Raw genomic sequence first — 20,000 nt, 5'->3', positions numbered from 1 at the left:
TCTCTCTCTCTCTCTCTCTCTCTCTCTCTCTCTCTCTCTCTCTCTCTCTCTCTCTCTCTCTTTCTCTCTTTCTCTCTTTCTCTCTTTCTTTCTTTCTTTCTTTCTTTCTTTCTTTCTTTCTTTCGCAACCATCCATTAAATCGTCTGGTATATAGAGATGATATATTAGAACAAAGCAATGGTGATTGGACTATGGCTTTAAATTTGAGAGATTCTTGGGTTCTATAAGCTGAATAACTACTAGGTTTCTTTGCTTGTGTTTGATCGATAGACCGAGAAAATTTCCTCCTTTTTGACAAATTGCTATTATCATCACTGAATAAAAAAACTCCACCAAAACCACTAATCATCATCCCTACCACCACTACCACATCACCCCTACCACCACCACACCATCATCCCTAGCACCACTACCACAACTACCACCACATCATCATTCCTACCACAACTACTACTACAACCACCACCACATCATCACCCTACTACCACTACTTCAACTACCACTACTACAACCACCACCAAACCGTCATCCCTACCACCACTACTACTACAACCACCACAACACCATCATCCCTACCACCACTACTACTACAACTACCACCACATCATCATTCCTACCACAGCTACTACAATCACTACCACATCATCCCTACCACTGCTATTACTACAACCACCATCACATCATCATCCATACTACAACCACCAAATGTTGTAATCACACTTTCAACTTTTGACATTCCACCGAGTTGTCAGAAATTGCTGCAAGACAAATTTTGGATCGCATCTCAGTAAATTTTAGTGAAATTCCAATTTAGAGGTTATGGTCGCATGGATGGGTCATGATCTTCACGATGAAAAATTTCCTCCTTTTTTGTGACCAGTCATTCTCATCCCTGATAAGTGACAAGAGTTTTCTTTGTGGAGAATTTGGCTTTTTTTTAAAAAATGAAAAGGCTTGCCTGAACAACTTTCTCTTAGTGGACAGGAGAAAAAAAAAAAAAAAAGAGAAAATGTGTGGTGATTTTTTTTAAAATTCTTAAAGCATTTTAATTTTACACTATTCCAGAGTGTTCAGCCTCCACTATATGGATATGAAGATGTGCAGCTTCTTCAACAGAGGATGCCAATGGTATGTATTACATTGTCGTATTGAGTTGATATACTATTGAAAGTTATTTTTAAAATTCTTTTTATTTTCTCATGTCTCAGAAAAATAGCAGCTGTAGGTTGGGAAAATGTCCTTTTGCGAGGATTTACCACTAGAATGGAGTGGACTTGTGCTTGGGTGCAAGATTTCCGGTTTTCCGGTTTTTAAAGTGAATTTATTTCCAGCATCCAGCATCTAGATTATAATACCATTTTGATACAAAAGGCAGAGTGGCCAACCTTCCCGATTATTTCGGGAAATTCCCTAAATGGATCCACCGTTCCCGATGTCCCGAAACTGCGTTTTTTTTCCCGAAAAAAAAACCATCGTAAAAAAGATGTGATAGACAATGGCACCAGCTCCATATGTCCACTAGATGGAAGTAGGCCTTACCAGAACCTGGGACAGCTAGCCCCGAGTGTTCTTTCAATTCCTCACAGTAATGCAGCATCAGAGAGGATATTTAGTTTGGTTAGGAAGAATAGAACTGAAAGCAGATCTCAGTTGAGCAATGCCACTCTAAACAGTCTTTTAGTTAATAAAGTTAGGGTCTCCTCATCAAGCATGCCACCTGTCCAATTGACTGACAAATTCTTGCAAAAATGCAAGGATCCACCATGGATAGCTTGCATTCAGAAGGCAAATAATACAGTAAACAAAGCCTGTTATCATGTACATAGTGTAAAAAGTATTGTAGTGATGCTGTGGTCTCAATGTGTGTGTAGTTTTTTAGTTTTAAATTGTCAAGTCATATTTATTAATAGAATAGAGGCTGTGACTTCTGCACCAAATTCAATAGAGGGCATAATGCACCTCCTAAGCTTGGTTAGAGGATACATATGTCAAAAGTTACCCCTTTCACTTCCAAGGTTTACAGGTATGTCAATGTCAACTTAGTGTCTGTTTTCATTTTCATTCTTTGTAAAGTATTAAATTAGTATTAGGCTGTGTATTACTTCACTCTTAACATTATTGTGCGGTAACCAAAAATTTTCCCTAATTCAGTTTCTGAAAAGTTGGCCACCTTGAAAAGGTCACATTTCAAAATGTTTCAGGCTATTTTGAATTTGTTTGAATTGGATTTCAGGATTATTTTTTTGGCCTGACCTACTTGCACTCATGCGTGTGGATCAGAAAGCTTAGCTTTAAGTTGTGTCATCTCTCATGCCCCGATTACATGATTTTGCATGGTATTTCCAGATTTTGTAAAAGAATATTTGCAAAGGAAGGTTTTGATCTTATGATGATGTCAAAGTTGAACACAGGTGCTATTCATGTCTATCATTGTCAAGTGTGTAATGATATCAAGATATTAATAGCCCGAATGAAGATGTCCCCTGCTTGACATAGGCCTTAGGCCTTTCATATTTTCATAAGACTAGAAGCAGGATCAATAACGATATGGCATGGTAATGCATTTTCTTCTGAACTTATTGATGGTGTGAAGTTGGCCCATAATGCACTGTTTTGTATAAGTATAGAAAATGATCTGGGTCACTGTGTCCCTAGATTCGCTCCTATATTCATTTTATTTGTTCTTCAGCTTAAACATGTCTCTATTTGATATTGAGAGAATTTTAAAATTCTCTTTCTCTTTTTTTTTTGTTGTTGCAGCAAACAGGAAGTTTTTATGATGTGAATGCTTTTCCAGCTGCTCCCGCTGGGTCTACTCTTCCTACAGGAAGAGATCCTCAACCCCCAATTCCCAACGTTCCTTTTTCAGGTGAGGTTTAGTTAGCAATATATGACTTTATTTATTATATTTTATTTTATTTTTTGGTGGAGGAAGGGGAAGCTAAATCAGCAAACTGGGTGGTGTCTTTTGACCTCCCATGGTGGGCAGCAGATCACCTGCTGTTGTCTTCTATCCCGCTATGTCTGTTTTCTAACTTGCTGTCTGTCTTTGTCTTGGAGTGAGATTGCTTGGTTATGTCCCGGTCCTTGCCAGAGTCCTTGACTGAGAGAGAAACAGTCAAATGTATAGTGTTAGTTATCAGAATTAGTATTTTTCCCCTTGTAAATCATATCTCGTGTTAATTGCTGATCGTTATATCTTTTTGTTTTGAACATATCTTGTAAGCATAGTGTGTTCCTCTAAGTGGGATCCTGTGCTTGTGTAGGATGCAACTTTTAGATGATCTCAAACTAGAGACATTGATTTATGCTCTTGGAAATTTTTTGACTATCCCATTTTCTTCTTTTTTTTACTGGTGCTGATATGACCTTATTGTGTTTCAAGTGATGTAAAACCCTTTAAAATAGACAAGACAAAACAAAACAGCAAAGCATCAATACTCAAATATGCCTAAACTGGCCCCACATTGTCACTTTTAAAAATGTTTGGCTTATGTTTGTCCACTCTTCAGTGTCTCAGCACCTTGGTTCACATTGGTGTCTGACAAGTTAGTATGTGATCAATCAGTGTCCTCTTGAAAGGTTATAAGCACTCTGCAGTCTGTTTCACGCTCGGGAAACAATAAGCCCTGGCTGAAAGAAATATTCCAATATTTACAACAGGTGATTATTACAGATCTAAACAACTCTTGACTTTCTTTAAATGTTATCATTGTTCTCTAATTTCCACTCTTTTCTTCGGCTTGGGGTCCAGGCCCAAACTGGTATCAATACATCTTCAAAAAATAATTGTAAACAGTCTGGTTGCGAGGGACTTATCCATACCTATGAGTTCTTTAATAATTTTTCCTTTTTATAGTGAGATTTGTATGTTAATAATTCTATACTTTACCAGTATTGTCTATAGTAGGGGCATACTACTCCGCATTATTTGTGATGGGGGAATGCGCATTCAGAGAAAACGGTGAAATTTTCCTCCTTTTTGAAAATTCTGATTTGAGACCTATGATCAAAGTGTGTCAGTTCCTTGGAGGTCCAGATAGTTTCCCACTCAGTAAGGAGTTGGTGAAGGAACAATCAGCTGATTTTGCTTTCGGAACTTTTTATGTCTGCGGATAATGGTTTAAAGGCAGTCCTGCCTACTATTACAGAAAATTTGAAGAATTGGGAAATTTTGGCTCCAATTTCTGAACTTCATGAGTATCTCCTAAGTCATTATTATTATTATGTTTCCTTTAAAGTTATAAAGGCGATTGTTCGGTTCACGCCCATGATAGCTAAGTTGATTGCTAACTCGTAATGATTTAGGTCAACAACAAAGGTTGTTTAATGCATAGTAGGTTGTATGCAGTTATTTTTAAAAATCATTTTTATTGTTAAATTTTTTGTGTTGTTTGTTTTGTTTTTTTTTTTTTTTTTTTTTTTTTTTGGTTGGCGGAGTATTACTAAAATTGTACCTTATATTACTATCCATTTGAAATTTTCAAGTAGGCAGTTATGATGTTTAAGTTAGTAATGATTTAGGTATTCATTACTATGTTAACTCAACCAAACCTATATTTATAAACATTGAATGCTAAAATGGTCACTTTCTTTTCTTTAAAATCCAGGAACGTCCGACACAAAACTTGCACGGGTAGATGCCCAGAGCCCCAATGCTTCTAGCCAACCCCAGAGTGCTCACTCTGCTGCTCAGCAGCCATTGTTTAATTTCCACTATGGTTATTATTATCCATCCATGTTCCCTGGGGCAGCTGGTTTGCAGTATCCAGCCACTGTGTATCCTGTAAGCCAAGTAAATATCTTTGCTTTATTTTTATCTTAAGCAATTGTTAGTTTTTAAAGAAGTTCATCTGCTTCATGCCTTTCACTCTTGATTCTCTAGGTTCAACTCAACTTATTTCTCAATTTGCCATGTTAGGATTTACATCTAGGATATGTTTTTGTTTTCTGATTAATGGTTTCAGATTCATATTTTCATTTCATTTTTTATCTCTCTCTCTGCCTCCCCCTTCGAATATTCAAGTTATTTTTGTCTGTTGTTTGTTTGTTTTACCTTCCATCGATAGCTGTCTTTTGGCCTCATTCAATCTTTTTAAAAAAGTTCATTCTTCAGTTTGAGCAGGTTTTATTTTTGTTTTTGTTTTGTCTGTTTTTTAAGATAAATATTTCAGGTCTGTGCAATTACTATCTAATGTAACACTATGTAACGTGTTTATATATGTTTATCAAATATTAACATTTACAATTGGGTTTGTAACCAGATCCCGCCAGTGACCAATGCTGCTGCGCATCAAGGAACCACAGCTACAACCCAGTTCCAAAAGTCGTATCCATCTCATGTATACACTACGAAAGGTGAGTTAAACAAAATTGTAGAATTTTTTTTAGGATTTCAGTGGAACAATCTAGGGTTGGTGATAAATTCAGCTGGCTTCTCTGCCAACTAGCTTTTATTTTATTTATTTTTTCATTTTCAGTAGTGGTATTGACAATTCTGTCTTTGTTTTTGCGTGGAAATGTTCAGAGTTGCCAACTTACTTCTGATTGCCTTTTCTCCCCACTCCCTCCACAACCAATTTTTTTTTTTTTTTCTTTTTCTCCCAGTCAGATACAGTATTTGGCTCTTTGTCTTTGTCATAGAAAATGTCCTCAATTTTTAATTATGAATGCTAATTGGGGCCACCCTCCCCTGCCCCGAAATCTGTTCCAAATATTTGACTTTTCACAAATCATATTTTAAAGTTTTCAGCATTCATGTTATATAGTTCTTTTTCTTCCATGCTTAAGTTTTTATATTTCTAATATTTGCGTTTGTTGTTTTTTTTTTTTTCTCATTTGTTATCTTCCTTTTTTTTTAATGTGCATCTGGAGTTTCCATTGGCAACAGTTGTTGGCAGCTCTGATAGTTTGGTGGCTACAGCCTGACTACTAACGCTTCATCTCACTACATCCTTTTTTAGGGTGGGGTTGGCAGACATTACACTTATACCTATTCAATAGAAACATTTAGAAATATTTGGGGGGCTGAAGTTTTTCGTTTTTCACCGTATGATGAAAGTTTGGGGGTGAAAACCTAAACTTATTTATTGTATTAAAGTTCTCTTTTCTAAACTAATAAAGTCTAAAAAACAATATTTGAAATACTTGGAAGTATTGCACCTTCGTCTGATTTATATATATAGAATTTTTTTTTGCTAAGAATGGATAGACTTTATTTTGGGTGGGGCAGGTGTGCTGGCTTTGTTTCCCCCTCATTGTAACATCTTGAAATTGTTTTTTATCTAATCGAAATTTGCTAAAGCATCTTGTTACTCACGTCTTCAGTTAACTTTAATAGATATTACTTGAGTTGGGTGGATTTTTAAACTTGTATACTATGTATAAAGGACTTAATGGTTATATGGTTTTGTTTTAAACCAAAGGCCCATGCAATGTTGAAAGGAAAGGTAATATATGTATTCTTCAATATACATGTCAAACCGCTTTATTCATCAATATTTTTTATGTTATTTTCAATTCTTGGATTAAAGTGTCACTGTTTCATTTATTTTAAAAAACGAACCGTCTTAGTCTGCTAAATAATTTGTTAATCAGTTTTCTGCCATGCTCTGGAAAATCACGTATTTAAAAATTTGGCCAGAAAACTCATTCTTCAAATATCAATCAACCCCGCAAGGTCCAATGTTTGAGAGTCTTTTCCAAGATGGGGGTCATTTAAATCAATCGATATTTGTTTTCTGGACAAATGTTAAAATACGTGTCTTACCAGGGTACAGCAGTTAACTGGTTAGGATTCTAATTGTAACTTTTATTCAGTCTTTTTATTGTGAAATTGACGGGACTGACAGATGTCATATAACACGTATGACCCATTTACTGGGCAAATTATAGTACTGTAGCTGTAAACGGTTTGCCACTTTTAACACTGTTGGTTTCTCTACTTGTGTTATTCTCCATTGCAGTTTAATGCTGTTAATTAAACATCACTTAAACCATCACTCACTCCACCAATACAATGTTGTCCCTGATGAACCCTATTGTGACACAAGTTCTACTGTAACCTACAACTTTCACACTTTTTTTTTTGTTGGTGAGTGGTTGTAATAGCATTATCGATTGGTGAATACAAGGGGATAAGAGAGATACACCTGCCAACCCTTCCACTTTTGGTGGAATCATTCCTAGTTTCACTCTTCTTTTCCGCCATTGTCTCTAAAATTCCGATTCCGATTGTCAGAGATGATGATAATGGTAATGAGAAGGGAAAAAAAAGGGGGGGGGAGTTAAAGGGTGATTTTTTAAATGATTACCTAAAGGGAGTTAAATAGGAAAATGAATTGCACTCTTCCCCCCCCCCCCCCCTCCCTTACCTAACGCATTTGATATGCAGTTTGCCATCTGTGCCAGAACACTGTCTTTATGTGTTTGGTGGCAAAGCTGGTGGTCATTTTGATAGGGAATTTCCATTGGTGACAGATTCCTATTTTCTGACTTTCTTATACCACTTTTTGAATGTAAATGGTTGGCAGGTCTGGAGAGAATGTGGCATGTATTGTATGGTGACGATCTGTATCAATTCTCAGACCAGGTGTGCAACACCTCACTGTAGACTTTCCAGTCATTGACCATGTTAACTCTTGTACTCTTCGCAAAGACAGTACATGTTTTGCAGCAACTTATCATTGGAATAAACTGGTTCATTGTTAGATATTTGGTGAAACTTGATATTTTAAGATTGGATTCAAGATCAAATCGAACTACATCACGTTTGTTCACATGATTGGGGGTGTATTGTTTGTTGATCTAGATTTTTTCATGTAAACTTCCATTTTATTTGAGATAATGTACCTAGGGAAAGAGTTGTCTTATTCATTATTTTACAAAGCATTTGTTTTAGTTGTGTCTGAACACGATATTTTGTTAAATTGAATTAGTATTGATTCTACCGTTGCTTTAGTTTCATACATCGTTGAAAGTTTTCTTAAAGAAACTTTTTAAATTTTTTTGCTAAAGATTAACTAAATTGCTCTATGTCTGGTCTTCTGGGTTGTATTTTCGTTTTCTTCCATTCTCAAAGAATCTTAGTTCATTGGAGAATAACTTTTCAGTAGAGGCCATAAGATTTGAAAGGCTTCTTCCAGGCCTAACCCGAAATATACACCAGCAAGAGAGGATATTTGGCCTGGTACCACACTCTGGCAGACCAAAACTTTATGGGTTCCTGACACAGCTGAGGAAGACTATTGTGTTCATTCAACAACAGGCATTCAAACATGAAAACAATAGGAAGGGGAACGAAGAAGAAGAAAGGCTTAGTGAGGTCTCATGATCAACACGCAGATAGATTGCATCTTTTCTTTCCTTGACCTCGTCCTTGTGTATACCTTCTCTTGTGCATCTGAGATGTAGAGTGTTGTGGTGCCCAAGTCTTCAATTACCAGTGTTTTAAGCATGCGTTGTATTATGAAACTTTCTTGTCACATTGAGGAGAAATCCTAAATACAGACCTGCCAAGTATCTAGAATAATCGGTAGAATTACAAAATGTTGGCTCCAATCAGGGAACTGCATTGGCCTCGTTGAAAAGGAAAGTTTAGTTCTGTAGAACCTATATTCAGGACTTTTAAAAGCATTTTTTGTTTTGTTTTTATCATGCGAGGGACAAATTATTTACTTCTCAAGCTATTTATAGTGATTTTTGATTTTTTCCTTGGAAACTACGAATTGTTGAAATTTCAAGTAGGCAGCTCTTTAAATGTATATGGCAGTAGAACGGCAAACATTTAGAAAACATTAGGAAGCAACGAATGAGCCTACATATGGCCTCATTAATATTGTCTCCATCACTTATTGTGGTTTGTTGAGATTAATGTCCAAGAGATAGATGAAGCTTTATTCATGTCCTAATTGGAGTGAGTGTGCTTAAAAAATAGATCCTGAATTAAAGACTGCCTTTTCATAGTTTCATGTAGAATATTGTTTTTGTTTTTGACTATGTGTATGCTTGTTATTTGCATTATTAAAAAAAAATTTTTTTTTAAGTATATGTTGATTAGCGAGGCAGAGTGTGGAAAATTGTTTGTGATATTGAAGAAATGATGTTAGTACCTTTTCGACTGAGTGGAGGATCACATCAGTGAGATAAGAAGCTAAATTTGTACATTTTTGCAGATTGTATGTTGTTTTGGGATTAAGACTTCACAATCATTTTGATACATCTTGGAATCACTTTTAAGGGCATCACAGTTTTGTCTTAATTTGCTTTTAAAATTGGATCCAACAAAATCAAAGAAGTTGCTTTTTCTTCTATTCCCTTTAGTGTAAAGGCACAAAGATGAAAAATCGGATGTCTCCAAATGGTGCAGATTGTTCTAAGAAATGAGTCTTTAAAAAGGAATAGTTTTACTTTGATTAATCCTTGGCCTTGTGGCAAAGACCGATTCCTGGATGGGGTTCCTGACCTCCAATAGTGGGCAGGGAGGCACTTGCTGTGTCTTCTATCCCCCTTTTTATGTTTTCCAACATGCTTTCTGTCTTTGTCTTGGAATGAGATTACATGGTTTTATCCAGGCCCTGGCCAGATACCGAGCTGGGAGGGGGAACAGTCAAATGTATAGTTATAGTTTTGGGAGAAGATATTTTTTGTCTTGTAAATCATCTCTCTGTTATGCACTGTATTATGTTTTGTTTACATATTGTAGGTATATGATTTGTAAATATCTGAGTGTATCCCTATTAGTTGGGACCGGTGCTTGTGTCTGGATGAGTCTTTTAGGTGATCTCAAACTAAGTACTTTGAGAGTGTGCTCTTGGAATCTACATGTTTCCTATTTAAACCAATTCCCCTTTGTCTTGGGTACTTTAATTATAACTATCTCATTTTCTTTCTTTTTTCTGGAGCTGATATGACCTAAATGTGTTGCAAGCGCCGTAATACGCTTAAAAACAAAAAGTCTAAAATCATTCTTTACTCGACAGTCTTAGTTTTAACGATCAGTATGACATCCGATATTTCAAGGTGTTTGCTTCGAAATCCCAAAAAAAAAAAAGCTAAATAGAATTCTTAAAAGGGATCATTTTATGTTATGTGGAATCGTCAGGCTATGATGAGGTGAATCAAGTCCAGGATTACTCTAAGACTGGTTATGGCAGCTCTCAAACTTCTGGCAAAGCTTCAGGAACACGTATGTCCACCAGTCAGTCATCTTCTTTTCCAGAACGACAATCAAAACTAATCCCTTTCTGTAATTTTTTATTTTGCTTGGGTTGAGCTTCCTTTTATTGTATTTCTTTTTTCTTTTCTTTTCTTTCTTTTTTTTCTTTTTAAATTAAATTTTATTTTTTGTTTTTTATTTTAAATATTTTTTTTCCCCTTCACTTACTCACTTGATTTGTGTATGTTTTCCCCATTTTTCTTACCAGTTCTTTTTTAAGATTTGGTCCTGAAGCACTTTCTGCATTGAATTGAATGTTCTGATTTTGCATCTTGTTTACCATTTTGTAAAGCATGTCCTTCCCCCCCCCCCCCCCCCCCCCCCCCCATCCCTCTTGTAAAATGTTCATGTATATATTTGATAATGATATTCTAGGTTTGTGTCAGTAATACCTATCACGAATTGCCTATCTGGACTATATTATAGCAATTGAAGTTGTTATAGACCTGGGCACTGATGTGAGAGTGCTGTTTACTTTGAACTTAACTAAAACCACATCAAGATTAAAATGCTGCAGTTTCATTACAACACTATTTTCACATATATTTAACTGCATTGAAATGGCTTTCTGGAATGATTTTAGCTGTTGCACTATAGATATATAACATGATCACAAATGCAGATAGGTTGAGGTTGATTTTGCTCCAATCAGTTTAAAAATTAAGGAATTCCTGTGTATTTTGTGCCCTCCCCCCTATCCCTGTTCCTCGCATTGTTTATTCATATTTTGTGTTTTTTTAAAAATCTTATTTGCTGTCTAAGGTATTTGAATAATATACAATGTATATATTATGATGTTACCAATCCTACAATTGTAAGGCTCTGATTGTTTAATTATTTTAAAATTTCAAAAACTGTATTTAACGCTTTCCAGTGACCAAAATCTAAATATAGTCTCCAGCACTTTACTTTTGTGTCACTCCATGTTACGATGTTTTTTCTTTTTTGTTTATTTGTTGTTGTTTTTGAGTTTTTTTTTAATATATACAGTATGTAAGGCTGTGAATATAATGAAACTTAACACGGAAATCTTTCAATCAAATCATTTTGTTTATTTCTCCATTTTGATTGAGGATTTTTTCCCATATGCCCTTCCTTAAAAATGGATGTCAAGATTTTTCAGTTAGTTCTTTCCCTCAAAAGTCTATATATTATATATAATTTCCCCCCGTTTTCTATGCCAACAAAACCAAAAGTCTATAGATTGCCTTTGTTGAAATTGTTTCCTGCCGTGTGTTGCTTAAGATATCAACGTCAATTATCCGGAGTGGACTGTATCTGCATCACGATGAAGAAATCTTCATACACATTTATTAATTCTGAACAGATTTCAGATGGGTATCTTTCTCGACCTCTCAGAAAGTAGGGTAGCTGTACTTGTTTCCGTGTAAAGTTCAAAGTACCTTCATTAGTAGAGAAATTAAGGAGCAGGCACTAGTGTAAGATAAAGATCTGAACAAGTGTGTATGAAACGATGCTGGACACAGCAAGAAAGAAAATTACAAGAAAAACAAATCAAACCAGGAAGACTTATTTTTGAGATGTCTTTCTTTCTTGCTTTGTCTGGCACTGTTTCATTCATGCGTGTTCATTTCTCTGTCAATAGGAATGACTTGGGACATGTCCTTAATTTATTGTTTTCCCCATTTACAGACTTTAATTGATTTCAATGGTTCAAGAGTTACCTTTGCACTTTTTACATACTAATCGTAATTATGCCAACCCTTTTTGGAGCTTTTTAAAAATATTGGTCATTACACGTACAGGATTAGATTCAAATAAAAGTGTAAGGAAGGAAGAATGTCAGTGTTGTGTGGTGAGACTAGTTTTTGGACGTAACACATACAGAATTAGATATATAAAATAATAGTGTAAGAAGTGTGTTAGTGTTGTGTGTTGAGGCTAGTGTTATTTGATGGGAATCCAAGCATCAGTAACACTGTATAGTCACTTGATACAACTACGACCCCCCCCCCCCCCCCCCCCATAAGACCGAAGGGCTAGTTTGGATAAGTAAATTAGTTAGTAGACCAGTGCAATTCAAGCCCTTAGATTTTAGGGTTCCATTCCATCGAAATCTCAGAGGTCGAATCGGTTTGATTATGGTTTCAATTGCATGGAAAAATGGCATGTCCAACTTAATGTAGCTAACTTAACTCTTTCAGTGCCATTGGCTGCACAGTGCGGCCGGTCTTGAAAGGCAAAAGCAATAATGTAATACAATCCTGCTTTCTGCAAAAGCACTATAAATTGAACCAATGGTATCATTTCTTTCATCAGAACATTCAATTGGCCCTATGGGGATTTTTTAATTGAGATTTTGCAAATTTCGCTTTGTCTTAGCTTGGCATTCTCATGTTGCCTCAATCAAGTGTCAGCCATTTTGTGACGGAAATGTGAATATCACCTCAGTGCTGAAAGAGTTAGGGATAAGTTCAAACGTAGTCCTTGTACTAGAACTTTACTCTGGACATATTTTTTTAACAGAGAAAATTACGTTATTCGTGCACTTTCTGGATAATCTTGTTTATTTTTATTTATTTTTCAATTTGAATTTGTTTTTCTTTTGGGTTTCTTTTTTTGTTCTTTTTTTTTCACGAAGTTTCCTTAAATGTTGAATCTATTCAATGGTGCTATAAATTGCTGGATATTGATTGGGGCTAAAGCTTTCTTTGTTGTTCCTCTCTTATCATTCTGGTCACTCTGGCCTGTAATATTGTGAATTAATGTACAAATGTATGGAAAATTTTTATATGAATGAAGTTTTGAAGATTCAACTCAAGAATTGTGTTATTTGCCAAGTTAGAGAGCAAACATTTATTAGTGTATTTTTGTGATAACTATAGCTGTTGGATGTTATAAAGTTAGATTTTACGTGTGAATATATAAATAAATTTAGTCAATTAATGAGAGAGAGAGAGAGAGAGAGAAAAACGAACAAGCATTGAAGACTTCTTTAGATTTTATTTTTAGTTTTTCAAGTGAATCAATGAGTATCAGATTATATCTACATTATACATTGCATGGGTCTTTGAGCATCTGTAACCATTCAGGATTTTATTCTTTTTCTATCGTTGCAACTGAATTTCTGTTATGGTCACTGAATGTCTCTTTTCAAGGTGTAAAATTAATTATGAGGTAATTGAAAATTAAGTTATTAAGTTAAAATAAACTAATGATGACGAAGTAGTCACAGGAATGAAAATGTCATTTAATATTGTATCTGATCTTATTGTTTCAAGGAAACAATTGATGAATAAATGATTTTATTGACTTTTTTAACCAATCATAATCTCAGTACTTTTTCTTTTCTCCTTTTAGGATCAGGCACCAGTGAGATAACTCCCAATGCGTACACTAAATCTCATGGACAGGTATGATATTTATCTATCTCTCTCTCTCTCTCTCTCTCTCTCTCTCTCTCTCTCTCTCTCTCTCTCTCTCTCTCTCTCTCTCTCTCTCTCTCTCTCTCTCTCTCTCTCTCTCTCTCTCTCTTCCCCCCCCCCCCCCCCCCTCTATATATACTCTGTGAAATTTTTAACTTTTAACTATGTCAAACACTACAAGAATTGAGTTGTATAAAATAACTGACAACACACACAATGTTGTTTCCATGACAATTTACAAAAGAATAAGACGTGATAATGATAAGACTGACTAAAAATAACAGGAATAGGGCTTTGGTCGGGCTACAGTTGTTGATGCTGTTAGACGTTTTAAATGTAAGTGGACAAAACAGTTGTTGCAAATAGGAATCGACAAACCGAAACTATGTTGCAAAACGATTGTCCTCATTAAAAAGGAAAACATCTTGAAGAGAGGATCATTCATCCCCCCCCCCACCCCGATTTTATTTTCGGGGTCGTTTTGAGTTAGGACTGCAAACGCATAGCGGCCAACTGTCCAGATAAAATCGGAACTGTCCGATTTGGCAATCTGAGGGGAAAAAATTGTAACATTTTTTTTTTTAAAAATTGGATTGTTTGTTCCAGGGTTATGCTTTTTTGACTAGCAAATTAAAACAAGGAACAGAAAAAGCTCTGTATAGATTACATTTAATACAGCAATTGTGCACACATACTGCTGATTTGGGTCATAACAGAATTGTGCTTTAGCTCGTCCCATTCTAGCTTTTTGACAAGTTGGCCGCTATGCTAATGAAATCACCAATCTCCATAGTGGTAGCAATCAAATTTGGAGAGAGAAATATAAAGTTTGCGTCATTAAATAGGTATGGCAAACCCTCTTATCGAGTCATGGCTTTATTGGCAAACCGAGAATTTTAACTCAAATCGTCTCTCTCTTTTTCTCATTTTCAGTCCGTCAAATAAAACGTTTTTGGTATCAAATTAAATCTCAAATCTTCATCTTTAAAACAACGTTCATGCTTTTTTCATATGATTTGCCGTTATTTCATGGCTTTGAGTTGAAGAAGAGGAGTAAACTTCGATTTTGGAACCGGCGCTCCGCTACTCGATCACCGTAACTGACGGTTGTCTTTTCTCTCCGCTCGGCTGGTCGCGTCAGCGCTATTAATAGTAACGTCAATGGCTGCATCCGAAAGAAAATTGAACAAGCTTTCATTCGATACCAGATTCGCATTTTTATGATTTTTTTTCAAAGGTTGAAGTTTCAAGTTAAAAACTTTAAATTGATAAAAAAATTGAGAAAAATTTGAAAATTTGGACGATTCTGGTATCAAAAGAAAGTTTAAAATCTCAGCTTTAAAATGATGTATACGAAAGCAAGATTAATAGCTTTGCGTTCACCAGCCAACTGAAAACGAAACTACAACTACAACATTTGCCGTATTCACTTCACTCATATGCCGGCTCAGGCAAGGGGCACAATCGCTGATATTTCGTAACTTTGCGTTGAAATTGACAATTTTGGCTTTGTCAGCTACTTTAGGGGCAAATTATTTCTATTTTACTTAGAGTTGAGCTCAGAAAAAAAAATACACATATTGTTTATAAAAAGATGTGTATTGTTAGAAAGTTACAGAGGTCTGGTTTGAATATTTATGAAAATACGGCATTTTGAAAACGGACAAAAGGTTGCTTTCAAAGAAGGACAAATTTTGGCGATTTTCTACAAATTTCGAAATAACATATCTTTTTTAATTTTTTAACCAATTTTAATAATTTTTATACCATTTTAATCAGGAAAAAAAAGTTCTACCTGTTGAATGCAACTTAAAGACAACAATTATATAATCTAAATTTGGGTTTTCCGTACCTACATTAAAAGAATTTGGAATTGTGATCAGAAATTAACAGTGGTAAATGCTTGACACAAACTAATCGGGGCACAAAACCATGTTCGGAGGACACGTGAAATGTGGAACTAACACATTTTCTTATTGATCTTCTCTTGGAAACCACTGATGGGAGGAAAAGAGTATTCTGAAGACCAAACAATGTGTAGACATTTTGAAAATATGTCAATTTAATATGCCTAATCTAAAAATGTCTCCATGTCTTCTGGTTTTATCGTGCCTTTTAACTCATTTTAAGTGCTTAATTGTAATTGGTAGAATGAGATGCACAGACGTGAAGAATTGATCTTGACATTATGCCCACCAGTGGAGACAAAACAAGCAAAATGAAAAGAAACGGTATTCATCGCAAATTCGATAAGAACAAATTCAATTTAAAACAGACAGCGGGTACTCTCATGGAAACCACTGCAGAAAGATTAGATTATTCAACTACTACTTCATAAGCAGAGAAGGCCACTTTATATTAATTGGTTTTCCAGTAGGCAACTTGAATAACTTAAGTTTTCACAACTATATTATATAGCAAAAGCACCTGCATCCTTAGTAAAATTAAATTTTGTAAGGTATATAATATAATTGGTTGGGATGATGACACAAGATTTCTTGAATTTACTATATGAAAGTTTATCTCGTTAACCTGACCAACCATATTTTCAGAAGTGCAAATTTCTATAAAGTGGATGTTGAAAAAATTGACAATTTGCTTTGTTGTTTAGAAATGAAGCAGATAGGATTGAAAGAAAGAAATTTTATGTCTTCAGATGCCCCCTCCTTACCTTGTCCATAGTGGCTAACTGTCCTGATTTGATTTGACAATCCGTGAGAAACTTAAAGAAAAAATGGACTGTTTATTTGTACAGAAATGACCCTTGCATGTCCCAGGATTATGCTTTTTTTTTAATAATGTAAATGTTGCTGTTCGAAGCTCGAAGCTTACATTCAATTTCACATTGTTATTTATAGCTATTTTGAATAGAAAATTAGAACACGGGAACAGAAAAAGGCTCTATATATTTAGATTATATTATAATATACACATGTGCAAAAGTAACTTAAAACCTTTATACGCTAAATTACTCTTGGTTAACTATGTGAAAGAGTCTAGAATTTTATATCACCTAAAAGGACATTTATTAAACTACATGCATGCTTAGTTGTATCGCAATCTGTCAATCATAGTGTGAGTGATTAACATTTTTGTCAGGCAACTTGATATTTTGACTTTGGAATTATGAGGGTGGGTCAAAAAGTAATGGGACTCTGCTTATTACTTTAAAACAAACTCTTATTTCTCCAACATCGCCTTGGAAATTACTTCAAGTTGGACAATTTTAGGAAGACTTGCAACTGCCGGACTAGGGCTACAATGCCTTCTTTGCAACCCCAACTAACTGAGAATAAGACCTTGGATACTATAGCTATTGCTCATTTCTATTAATATAAGTTTTGTCCAATTATGTCTCTTAAACTCAAATAAATTGACTCAAAACAAGTGTAAAGTTACTTTTGCACATGTGTGTATATTAGTCCAAACATACTGCTATGATGGGTCATGACAATATTTTGTGTTAAGAAGTTGTCCTTTTATCTCTGAAAAGTTAGCCCGTATGCCTTGTCTTCCCATCATCAGTTGTTAATGTCGTTGTCTTATCTTATTATGCAGTTTTATTAAAGGATACTTGCAATGAACTCTTTTTTTATCTGAATAAACTGTTCTGGTTGGGATGATGATAGAAGTTTTCTTGAACTTTACTTGTGAGATACAATATCTCGTTAACCTGACCACCAAACAGACAGAGAGAAGCTTGGTTTATCTGCATCATGACATGCGCTGACATTATTTGATATTCCCTTAGACAGCCAAATGAATAAAGTTTCACATGTGACCATACAAAAGGCAATAGGTGCTTATAGACTCGATGCCATTATCAACTTGAAAACTCCTTGAATTTCAAAATGGCTGTAGGAACCCTGTGTATTGCCTATTGCTATATTTTATAAGTAATTGGAAATTGCTCTGTTTTTATTTTTCATTGTATATCTTTGTTTATTTTTATAATTATGTAAAGCATCTCCTTCAGAGCAATTTGGCCCTTGGAGCCGGAGTTTAACCAGGCTTCTATAGCGTGAAATGGACAAAAGCATTTGCTTGCTACACTTTGGATAGGACGCTAGTCTATCGCAAAGTACTTTCTGCCAGATCTAACAACCACCATCTACCCAATCACTGCTGGGTGGATAGGGGGGGGGGGGGGGGGCTGAACAAGATTTCAACTGCACTCTGGATTGATCTAGAATGCCTAGAGCTTGTTGAAATCGGGGTAAATCATTATATCAATGTCATTTTATTATTATCATCATCAGCGATTATCTGATTATTGTAATGGCATATCATATCAATGAAATGTTGACAGGCTGGCTTTGACAAACAAGGTTACCATGGAGGTACTCCACCACCCTTCAATCTGCCACTTGCATCGGCCACCCAGACAGGTCCCATGGGAGCACCCACCACACCATATGGGGCACCCTTCTTGCCTGTGATGGCTGCCCATCAGCCCCATTCTCAGATGATGCATCATCCTATCCAGCAGGTGAGATATGCACTGCAAAGTTACAGATGCTTAAAAATATGCAGATCCATTAAATGTAATATGGATTCCCCTGAATAAGTATAAGCTGTGATTCTGATAACTCATTAAAGAGAGAGAAGGAAAGAAAAAAAACACTGCAAAGTTATGCTGGTCATTTGCAGATCCTTTGCTCTGAATGGGCCTATTATTTGACCCCCCTTTTCAGTCTTTAACAATCTGCACATTTTAACACATTTGATCATTTGAGTACTTTTGGATTGTCTATTACATTATTTGCACCAAAGCATGTCAGTCAATAAAACAACTGTATAAGTTGATTCCGCTTTTTGGTCTCAAATTCCGCGTTTTATGTATTCCAATTTCTCTTTTGGGCTATTGGGGGTAGGAGCCTCTGTCTATGGAGCCAACAACCCAGTCTCTCAAAATACACATGTAATTGCTTGCTACTTTTGTTTAGTATGTTGTTCTTTTGCAAAGTCTGGGTGGGGTTCCCTACCTCCACAGTGGGCAGGGAGGTACTTACCGTGTCTTCTATCCCCTTATATCTGTTTTTCAACTTGCTTTCTGTCTTTGTCTTGGTGTGAGATTGCTCGGTTTTGTCCCGACCCTGGCAGGAGTCCTTGACTGGGAGGGAAACAGTCAAATGCATAGTTATTATTTTGGGAGATGATATTTTTTTCCTTGTAAATCATCTCTCTGTTATGTGTTATTATATTTGTTATTTTTAATGCATAATGCAAGCATTTGAGTGTATTCCTCTTTGTTGGATTTTGTGTTTGCGTCTGGATGAGACTTATAGGTGATCTCAAACTAAGTGCATTGGTGGTATGCTCTTGGAATCTACATCTGATCCCTATTTGTTCCCAGTTCCCCTATGTCTTACTTTTTCTTGGGTGCTTTAATTGTAATTCTAGAACTTTTTACTATCCCATTGTCTTCCTTTTTACTGGTGCTGATATTACCTTAAAGTGTTGCAAGCGCTGTAAAACCCTTAAAAACAAAACAAAAACAACTGTTGCAAAGTACCATCAGATCACAGCAAGGAAGAGAGTGAACACGGCCTTTTTACTTGTTATTGGTGTCCTCTGCCAATTGAATCACCAACAAGCTTACAAAGATGTTAGTTGAGAAACAACTCAAAAGTGATTTGTTTACTTTTTCCTCGATTGATTTATTTTCATCTTACAGCTTATGGAATCACTCACGTTTTTCTTAAGATACAAATCAAAGCTTGCACATTAAATTGGAATAATTGTTTCTGGCAGGATTGTTGGGTTTGTTGTTTTTTTCTAAAATTCACCTTTAGATATATCAAGTGCAAGTTTTAATTTTGAACTTAAGATAAACGCACACTGAGAATGAAAAGAGATAAAAACGTTACACAAGTGTTTTTAAAAAGTGTTCTGTTCTCTCTCCCTTTGGTATTCCAGGACAACACCACAACCAATTCACGCGGACTGAATCCAGCCGGCGGACAGGCCAAATCTGGAGCTGCTAAATCTTTTGGTGGACCTCCTTACTGGAACAATTGAAGACAAAAATCAGAAAAAGACAGACAGAAAATAGTATATTTGTTGTTTTGAAGTTAAATGTTTTCTCTTTCTCTATCTTTCTATATTTTATATAAATTTTTTTTATTTGTTTGAAAGAGAAAATCATGGCATACATGTCATATTTAAAATAGCATGGAATTGTTCCATATGAAATGAAAGTTAGTTAATAGATCTGTTGATGAAAATGATATTGTTTTGAATTTGAGCGGTGGCTGTTTTTGTGTTTGTGTGTGTGTGTATGGCCATTTTTTTTTTTTTGCTTTATATTAGGGATATCAATACAATCTTTGATGTCATGCACCATGAGACTGGATCCATTGGATGGTAATAATTGGCTGTTGTGACAGTTTTGAAG

At 35.5% G+C, this 20,000-nt stretch overlaps 1 protein-coding gene across 39 annotated transcripts in view; it reads left to right on the top strand.

The window, feature by feature from the left end:
* Positions 1-20,000, top strand: part of LOC144964357 (uncharacterized) — a 54,270-nt gene that overhangs the window by 32,786 nt on the left and 1,484 nt on the right. For 9 of the 39 annotated variants that reach the window (XM_078898487.1, XM_078898488.1, XM_078898475.1 and 6 more), the window contains exons 17-24: positions 1,067-1,129; positions 2,762-2,870; positions 4,612-4,796; positions 5,266-5,359; positions 10,104-10,199; positions 13,539-13,591; positions 17,913-18,092; positions 19,523-20,000. The exon at positions 19,523-20,000 is cut by the window's right edge and continues 1,484 nt beyond it. In XM_078898487.1, coding sequence (XP_078754613.1) covers positions 1,067-1,129; positions 2,762-2,870; positions 4,612-4,796; positions 5,266-5,359; positions 10,104-10,199; positions 13,539-13,591; positions 17,913-18,092; positions 19,523-19,624 — 882 coding nt within the window. In that variant the 3' untranslated portion in view covers positions 19,625-20,000. The remainder of the gene's footprint in view (positions 1-1,066; positions 1,130-2,761; positions 2,871-4,611; positions 4,797-5,265; positions 5,360-10,103; positions 10,200-13,538; positions 13,592-17,912; positions 18,093-19,522) is intronic. The other 30 variants (XM_078898512.1, XM_078898510.1, XM_078898509.1 and 27 more) reach the window with 5 other exon arrangements.

This window comes from Berghia stephanieae, chromosome 2 (assembly GCF_034508935.2).
Source record: "Berghia stephanieae isolate SIO BIC M18660-M18661 chromosome 2, UCSD_Bste_1.3, whole genome shotgun sequence".
In the NCBI taxonomy this organism is placed as follows: domain Eukaryota; kingdom Metazoa; phylum Mollusca; class Gastropoda; order Nudibranchia; family Aeolidiidae; genus Berghia; species Berghia stephanieae.
Note: the sequence above shows the minus strand (reverse complement) of the source record. Positions and strands in the feature narration are given on the sequence as shown.